This window comes from Geotrypetes seraphini, chromosome 7 (genome assembly GCF_902459505.1).
Source record: "Geotrypetes seraphini chromosome 7, aGeoSer1.1, whole genome shotgun sequence".
NCBI lineage: Eukaryota > Metazoa > Chordata > Amphibia > Gymnophiona > Dermophiidae > Geotrypetes > Geotrypetes seraphini.
This window is the reverse complement of record NC_047090.1, coordinates 119,358,756-119,368,373: the sequence shown is the minus strand read 5'-3', so window position 1 is coordinate 119,368,373 and position 9,618 is coordinate 119,358,756. Positions and strand designations below refer to the sequence as shown.

At 44.1% G+C, this 9,618-nt stretch overlaps 1 protein-coding gene across 1 annotated transcript; it reads left to right on the top strand.

Moving 5' to 3' along the window:
* Positions 1 to 5,557: 5,557 nt before the first annotated feature.
* CHAC1 (ChaC glutathione specific gamma-glutamylcyclotransferase 1) lies at positions 5,558 to 8,881 on the top strand. Its single transcript, XM_033950863.1, has 3 exons — positions 5,558 to 5,908; positions 6,324 to 6,359; positions 6,776 to 8,881. The coding sequence occupies exons 1-3, from the start codon at positions 5,639 to 5,641 to the stop codon at positions 7,181 to 7,183; spliced, it is 714 nt and encodes a 237-aa protein (XP_033806754.1). The 5' UTR covers positions 5,558 to 5,638; the 3' UTR covers positions 7,184 to 8,881.
* Positions 8,882 to 9,618: the final 737 nt, after the last annotated feature.

Genomic DNA, 9,618 nt, shown 5'->3' with positions numbered 1-9,618 from the left:
TGTTGCAGTTTTCTGGGTCTCGCCACATCTGGTCAGGTAGAGCTGACATTTCAGCCATCATGCTGTGGCTTTCTTCAGGATATGATGTGAGGTCTGTATATATAGTGCAGTGGTCTCAAACTCGCGGCCTGCCAAGTACTGTTATGAGGCCCTTGGTATGTTTATCATAATCACAAAAGTAAAATAAAACAGTTTCTTGATCATATGTGTCTTTAGCTATAAATTTCAATATTATTAAGACTTAGCCAAAAGGAAAGATTAATAAACTCATTTCTTTAATAACACATTAACTATTTTTTTTTCTGAGGCCCTTCAAGTCCCTACAAATCCAAAATGTGGCCCTGTAAAGGGTTTGAGTTTGAGACCACTGATATAGTGGGTCCTCAATCCCGATTGACTGGGGTTTGAGGCGAATGAGGTAGAAAAGCCCATGGTTCATCAAATTGGTCACCAAACTGCAGGCCTCGCAGCATACTCTGTCACGAGTGCTTAGGTCTCTCCAAGATAATAAAACTAACTGGGAATCTATTAGACATAAAGCTTCTTTTTTTTAGCACCAAGTTACTGGAATAAACTTCCAAATAGCATTCATCTTGAATTGAATTTTAAAGCTTTTAAGACTCTTTTAAAGACTTTCTTTTATAAATTAGCTTTCGGTTTGGATATTCCTCAAAATGATCACATTTGTTAATAAGTTATACAGGTATCTTTATATATAGTGGTTTTGAGAAGGTATACAGCACACTCTTTCCCCCCCCATACACACACTCCTTTTTTTTCTCTTTTTCTGTTTACTTCGTACGATTATGTAGGTCTTTCCTATATACATATAATGGAGTTCCTTTCTTTTATTACTTATGTATTTTTTTGATGTGAGCCGCTGAGAACTGTTGTAAGGTTCAGTGGGATATAAAATTTTAATAAGTATAAACACACCCTGAAGAAAACCACAGCATGATGGCTGAAATTACAGTTCTACCTGACCAGATGTAGCGAGATCTGGAAAACTACAAGCACGATGCCAGCTGCAGACGCCTAAGAGAGCATATAGCCCAGCTTCGTGGGGAGAACATCTTTAAACTCACCAGAGAATTTCCCACTCTATGGGGGAAAAGAGACCAATTGACTTTCCCACCAAAATTCAAATTTGTGACCAGTGAACTCTCCCACCAAATTGGTTAGCAATAGACTTTCCTGCCTCATTCACCTCAAACCCCAGCCAATTGGGTTTGAGGACCCAGTGTATATACCTCACATCATACCCTGAAGAAAGCCACAGTATGATGGCTGAAATGTCAATTCTACCTGACCAGACAGGGCGAGACCCGGAAAACTGCAACAAGCAACATACCACATAGCTACCTGGTTAACATAGGACAGTCTTTTTACTGTCCTATTAATTGGATAATTATTCAGGCACTGCCACTGAATATTGGTGGTGCACTATCTAACTATGTACCACTGAAAATCCAGGTATGATCCATGAGTACTTAATCAGGTAGGAGCCTCTCTTATCTGGTTATGTAGTGCTAAATACTAGGACCATACAATTCCCTCTTCCTTTTCCCCCACCCTCTTGTAACCTACTTAGGGGGTCGCTGAGGTCATCCAAGGTGGCAACAGTGTCTGTCTGCTGCCACTTAGGTCAGTACCTCCTCCAGGCTCATACTGAGTTGGGTTGAACGTGCCTAATGTCTTTTTAGACCACCCTTCTTCCCTCACAGCCCTGTTGGAACAGTCCATAGTCCACAACGCATAAATTCAGACCTGTACAGGCTGGAAAGCACTTCTCTTGACAGGAATTAGCTAATTTTCTAACATTAGCTGTTAGCTGTTAATATTAACCCTCTTAATGATCAAGCAGCAGCCATGAATGAAGGCTATGTAGCCTGCGATGTGTGAACTGCCCAAGGCATAAAGCTTGCAAATAAATTCCATAGTGCTTTTTGACCTTGGTTCTTGGACTAATTATATACAGCAGGATGATTACATTACACTTCAAAAATACTCTGTTTTGATTAATTTTCCTTCTGAAGCTGACAAATGTCTTAAATAGTGCAAAAAAAGTTGCTGGGGAAGAGGGGGGGGGGGACACAACAGGAGAGATTTCTAAACACTCTTAAACTGTCTGCAAAGAAAGGGCTAGATTCATTAAGCTCACCGATCGTGTCCTGACCAGTTTGCAATCCTGATCCGATTCCCTAACCTTCTGCCCGATCCGCATCCGATCCGATCCGCACATGCCATTGAGGGGAAATGGCATGCAATGTAGGAAGGCAGCGAATCACTAAACAAACAAAGGAACACCGAATCAGCTGGCCAATCCAAAAAGAGGCAACTGCTGAGGACCATGTCCTTGCCGACTGTCCTGCTCTCTGATGCCCTGAAATCTCAGCCCTGCCACCCTGAAATAAAACATTTTAAACACATCTCCCTTGTGCAAAAAGCACAAGACGGCAAGCTCTGCCGACTCTCTTGCTCTCTGCCGCCCTGTCCCTGCCAACTCTCCTGCTCTCTGCTGTCCTTCCCTACAGTACGAGCCCACGGGCTGTCGGATCAGGACGGGTTGGGCCAGACCCGACCAGGGGTGGGCCTGGCAGGTCGGGGTGGGGCAGTGTGCCGATCGGGGTGGGGGTGAGTGCCAGGCCAGGAGGAGTGAGTTGCGTGCCGGTGCCGGTCAGGGGGTGACTCAGTTGGTGGCAGGAGGGAGTTGGTATCCTTTCTGCCATACTGGAACGGGCAGGGAGGGCAGAGTCGGGTGGTGGCAGGAGGGAGTGGGCATCCCTCCTGCTATTTGTGGATCGCGGGGGGGGGATCATTTGTGGGTGAGTCGGCGGGGGGGGTGTCGGGCAGGGACAGAGTGTGTCGGGCCGGTGCCCGATCTCTCTTCCCTGCTCACTGGACTCTCCTGCTCTCTGCCGCTGTTCCCCGCAGTGCAGGCCCACTTTAAAACCATGGGCTTGCACTGCAGGGAATGGCGGCAGAGAGCAGGAGAGTTCGGCAGCAGGCAAGAGAGATCTGAGTTGGGCTGAGCCCTGACAGCAGTGACATAATCACAAAAGTAAAATAAAACAGTTCCTTGATCATATGTCTCTTTAGCTATAAAATACAATATTATTATTAAGACATAGCCAAAAGGAAAGATTTATAAATTATAAAGAGTTTTACCTCATGCAAAATTGTCATTTCTTTAATAAGACATTAACTATTTTTTCTGAGGCCCTCCAAGTACCTACAAAGCCAAAATGTGGCCCTGCAAAGGGTTTGAGTTTAAGACCACTTACTTAGAGGATGTGCACCATTGATGTGGAATTTACTCCCCAACAACGATATCAAAGTGGGTTCCTTTTACAAAGCTGCAGTATAAAGTGGGCATAGTGAGCCCTTATGTGAGTCATTCCTATGAGTTAAGGCCACATTTACCTCAGCTGTAAAAAAGTACCACAGCAGCTCTTACCGCCACCTATTTTGTAGGCAGAAAGGGCTCTGGCATTATCTGTGCATTAACCAGTTAGTGCACAGTAATGTAGATATGCCAGCTGGTTAACATAGGAAGTCTCTGGCCTGACATGCCCCCTATTTTCACCCCCCAAAATTATTTAGCAAAATACTGTGACGCTGTAGCGTGTCCCACTGTAGTCCATATTTTGCTGCATTAGGTGCATCTTAGCATCTAACGCAATTTAGGAAAAGGACCCAAATATGCTTAGAAAGGTGCTTTCCCCTTATGATGAGATTGTCACATTATGCATTTTAACTTTCTATATCTGCTGGGCTTTTTGTAAAAGGGTGAAGTAGAAAAGTTATTTGTGTGAGTTATGATGTTGCAGGGGGTTGGAGGTCGATTTGTGGCTTGAATTCACATGAAGAAAAAGGATAGACAATGGGCCGCTGAAAAGTTCTCAGCCCAACCAAGAAGAGAACTTACAAGTTATTGACACTTTTGGTTTCAGTGATATGAAATGAAACAAAAAGCGTCAAGAAAAGTATGGAGTAACTTGTATGTCAGCAAAGAGAAAGAGGAGTCCAACAGGTCTGCAGTAAATGTCGAACAGTAAAAACCAAAAAGAAAACTGCAAAACACAGGTACTTGATGCAGGAACTTTATTAAGTCAGTCAAAACATTGTTTAAAAAAAAAAAAAAAATGAGCCACCTTTGTCCTAGAGAAACCAGGACCCAACATGGTCCGTGTTTCGATTAAAATATCTTCCTCAGGGGTCCAAAGATATCCTTTAGATTAGAAGGAACAAAGTGGAGCACAACAAGATGCAAGAGAATCCTGGTGCCTGTGAGACTTAGTGAGGATTGTCTTCATACAATGCTGACATTCTCTTCTTGGTTGGGCTGAGAACTTTCAGACTCTTAAATGTATTTAAAATTAGAACAGAGGTGGGGAACTCCGGTCCTTGAGGGCCGTAATCCAGTCGGGTTTTCAGGATTTCCCCAATGACTATGCATTGAAAGCAGTGCATGCAAATAGATCTCATGCATAGTCATTGGGGAAATCCTGAAAACCAGACTGGATTAAGGCCCTCGAGGACCGGAGTTCCCCACCCCTGAATTAGAATGTATCTGTGTTTTCACATCACATGCACTATTGCTAGGAATTTTTACAACTGGAATCAGAAAGACTACAGAAACCTAATGATGGATAGAAGGCAAGCCAGGGGAGGTATCAGAAGGTTCTAAGAAGGGAAGTGTTATTTTTCTGGTATTTATCCAAAAATAGCTACTTTTTACAGGGAGGTTCAGTAGTTACAACGTCAAATCGGAAACCCCGAAATTTTTTTTTCAAAATGAGTATCAAAAGCATTGATAGTGCTACATTTACCTATTAATTAACTATATTTTCTGGCAAAAGGAAGATAAACTGTCACTTTCGTATATACATTTTGCACATATTTTTAAAACAGTATTAAAAAAAAATTACGAGCTGTTTATCTGCAATATTACAGTAGTCGGTTAACATGGCCAATAAAGTAGAAGAAAACTACCCTGAAAAAAGGAAAGACCCTATGGCAAGGTGTACGAGTCGAAATATTTCGGTAAGTTTCCTTATAGGGGACCCCCTGTTTACAGCTAGAGCGGCAAATAAACCGTAGTGTTCGGCAGGAAAACATCGCTGTTCTTTTCAAACGGAAAGCGCAACGAAGGGATAGGCAGGCGGGGCTGACTGATGCAATCTGGGCTCTGCTTGCTCTATGGGCTGCGAGCCCTGAAAGAGCCGCCGCCAGTTGCATCATTCCAACTTCAGTACCTCGCGATTCACAGAGCCGGCATCCCGGTTCACCAATCAGAGAGCGCACGCTGTGGCGTCAGGAACTTTGCTGTTAGCCAATCGGCTTGCGCTTTGGTGGGGAACTGGAAGGCACGGTCCGAACAAGGTGATTGCTAAGTGCTGATTGGGGAAAGGGAAGCGGAAGGCTGCAGATGATTGGTTGTGTGGAGCACGTTGGGGCGATGGGGGAGGACCCGCAGCTGGCGATGGGCGGGGATTAGTGGTTGCCGGGTATTTAAGCTCAGGAGCCCCGGTGCTGATCAATCGATTCACCTGGGCTGGTTCTATTAGTGGGCTCTTGCAAAGCCAGCAGTCTACCGTACTTACCCGCCGCCCTCACTGCAGGCTCCCCCCACCTAATGTACATAAAATCGGAAAGCGACCGGAAACCCCGAGCAGCGCCCCCCGAGCCCACCCGGCGCCGTCTCTCCATCATTCTCACTGCAGCCGACATGGAGTCAGCCCCCACCGCCGAGCAGAGCGCCGAGAAAAGCCTCTGGATCTTCGGCTATGGCTCCCTCGTCTGGAAGCCGGACTTCGAGTTCACCTCCAGCAAAGTGGGATTCATCCAGGGCTACAGCCGCAAGTTCTGGCAGGGTGACACCTTCCATCGCGGTAACGAGCGAATGGTAAATACTATAGGGATACGATACGATAGGGAAGAGGTATTTCCCCCCCCCCCATCTCCAACTCTATATTGTATTCCCTCTCCTTTATCTTCTCTATTTCCTCTGCCCTTTCCTTCCCCCCCCCCCCCCCCGAGAGAAGCATGGATGGGGAGTTGTGCAGAAGATGCTGTTTTTGCCTGAGGGGTGGGGTGGGGATGAGAGAACTGTCCGCTTCCTTCCTGGGCAGGTATTATAGACTCAAGTCTTGCAAATTGTTTTGTTGTTATCCCATTTAAGCTCAGTAGTCATCAGTTAATTGAAAAGTCAGGCGTCTTCAGCCTGCGTGTCAGCGAATTATTTGCATTGACAAGTGCTTACTAATTTTCTAATGGTTTGACTGTTCATGAATTTAACTTTTTTTTTTCTTTTCTTCCAGCCTGGCCGAGTGGTCACCCTACAAGAAGATTATGATGTAAGTTGTTTTATCCTATTTTCCAGTCTTAGTGCATGCATTCTCTGTAAGAGGGTAAACATGGATCCACTGTGCAATTTCATTGTACTTTGTAGACTATCAACAGGGCTAAGGACGGTTTGGTCCCTTTGCATTCTCATAGGGTGAAGGGTAAACAGAAATTCTAAGTTATTGTCCCTAAGTTAGATTGTTTCACTTCTTTGGATTTAAATTACTTCTAATGGGTGTCTGGCCTTTAATTTAAAATCTTGTGATAGAAGATATAGCCCCTTAGTTGCACCCTTTTGCAGCTATTACCCCATTCTGACATTTTATATCTGATCTCTTTTTGTTTTGTTCTTCTGCCCTCTTTTGATCTTGTTCTGTGATGGAATTTCCTGGCAATTTAAATAACCATTTTTTAATTGTAATTTCAGAGTTGCACATGGGGCATCGCTTATGAAGTGCGTGGTGAGCAAATTGAGCCATCACTCCAGTACCTTAACATTCGGGAAACGGTTTTGGGAGGCTATGCCACAAAGTTTGTGAATTTTTACCCACAAGCCGAAGGACCCAGTGGAACCATTATGGCACTGGTTTACATTGCTACCCCTCAGAACCCTTCGTACCTCGGCCCAGCTTCTGAAGAGGATATTGCCGCTCAAATCATAGTGTCTAGTGGTTGCTCTGGCCATAACATCGAGTACTTGTTGCAACTGGCAGACTTCATGCGCTTCTTCTGTCCTGAAGCAGAGGACAAGCACCTGTTTCAAATTGAAGAGGCTCTTATAGCTATCCTGCCCTGCTTCTATAGCCCAGATGATCCCCTCGCTGTTCTGTGCTAAGACTTGGCTTTTTAACAGATACCATCTGACATTATACCCAGAGAGAGTCATAAGATCATGGTTTTTCACCAACACAGGAGCTGCCATTATATAAATATTTTATTTAAAATGGTGGGACATCCCATTGACCAGGCTGGCTCGCAAGCAGATTCCAGAAAGTAGATCTTTCTCATAGCTCATTTCCAAGGTGAAACGACATTCGAGTTTACCTAACACTGCATGTACTCTTCCTCCAGGAACTTCTCCAGAACTGTTTTGAATCTTGTTAAACCTTGGTCTTAATGCTGACGTTTAAGTGGATGATGGGGGGGGGGGGGTTATATATGCCATTGGAAGCAGGATTTTTGGAGATGTACAGTGTTCTTCTGCCTTGTTACTTTATAATGTTACAGATTTTTTTTAATTTTATTCTTGTTGAAAGCCAGAAGAGCAGGCCTCTGCTGGTTCTATCATTCTATCTCCACACTTGGCAAAAACTATTCAGTTATTGCTGCAGAACAGAGCTTCCTTCCAGATGTATGTGTTTGTCTTCTCCCTACATTTATTTTAACCTTTTTAATTATACACACCGCTTAGACAACTTAGAAGCAGTATATCAAATCTTAATCAACTTGGATGTAGTGCACAGGCATTTGTGCAATACCCAGGCCTTTGGGCTGAGTGACTGCTTTGAGCCAGCATTTTTAAAGAGATGATATTCATGCACTGAGTTTTGGGATTGGAATATATTACTTTGTAGGGTTTTTGGGTTTTTTTTTAACACAACTTTAGTATGTACCATCTCAGTGTGAATACTGCTCATCTATTGCTGGGCTATTTCAATCCAGTGTATGTAACAAAGGTGTGGAGCCCTAACTACCTCTATGTCTTGTATTCTGTCTGCTATGGTCTATGACTTTCTAAAGTGACTTGTACCAAGGACAGCCTTGCTGTCGCAGTGGAAATTCCCACTAGCCTGAACTAAGAAGAGAGGTTAGTGCTGGATGCTAACCACTGGTTTGACCCAGCAGCGGCAATTCTTATGTTCTTATGATTAAACTGCTGCTATAGTGATGTGCTCTCTTGGGGGCATCTGATGGTTCTAGTGTGTGGAAATGTACTGTATTGGCAGAGTTGTGCAATAGGAATGAAGTTTCCTGTGATTTTTGATATAAGTTTTTTGAACTGAAACTATTTCCATCCTTCTTGCATGTAGTGATGATTTGATTACTACACTTGCCAGCAGGAGACTGCAAATGTGTATATGTTCCATAGGTACTGTACTTTGTCTGCATTGAATAGGTAGAGAAGGTTCTTTCGATGCTGGAGGAGCTCCTTTTGAACACACACAGCTGTCTGGATTCATCCAGTTTGTCCTTGACACTATGAAAAGCTGAAGACTGGCTGATTAGGATGAGCTCAGCTCCTACTGGGAGGAAGCGCAGATAAATGAAGGTGTTCCATTCCATGAGCCTTTCCCAGTGCTTGAGTTGTATTAGCAATGACATCACTTGACTTTTATAGTACATAATATTGTTATGACATGCACTTGGGAGCTTTCACATTGCTGAAAAGACTGAATGGCCATACTAAGAACATTAACCTCTACCATCACCTAGACAAGCTTCAGTGTTATGTTTGCACAGTAACGGTTACAATATATGTATATAAGCAGGTTTTTTTTATACATAAGTAATAAACTGACACTTAGAAAACTGACAACCTGTGTGTTCATATTTTGAAACTAGAGTGGAACTTTCTAAGGGTTAGAAATACAGGCACTAGCCCTATAGGAAGAACAATAACCCCCCTTTCTCCCCCTACTCTAATATTAGTGAATCCTGCACTGTAAGTACATATCAGATCCGGAGGTTCGTACTAAAATGATATGCTCAAGAACTGCCCATTACACACAACCAGCACAGGGCACCATGAGGGAGGGGCTGCTGTTAAGCTTGTGCACGGCTCCATGCCCTTGGACATAATGGAAGCAATTTCATAGGCCTTAGGCACCAGTTAGCAATGTAGGCCTCAGGCTGCAACCCACAGATTACTTGCCTACTCTGGCCATGAACTGTATCTGAATGAATTTTCCACTACCATGAGATTTTGGCAGGAAGCCAGCCTTTGGCCATCCATCCATTCTTGGTCAGTAAATGGCCTTAGCTGGGAGGAGGAGGGGGGGTGAAGATGAATGGGAAAAGTACAGTGGTTTGCCATTGTCTATCATCACGGCAGTTGTGGCCCTCATTTGTGGTTTGGTACAGGGCACTACTTTCACTAGATAAGTAACCAGCACAATATGTCTGCTGGTTTTAGAAAGGGCACAGCTTATACATTTAAAAAAGAGGAATGGTTTGGACAGTGGCTTAGTAAGGGTAGGAGGCACCTGTAGTAGGTGCCATTCCACACTTGCGCTCTCCCCCCACCCTTCGCCAAGGTGAGTGGCTTCTGCA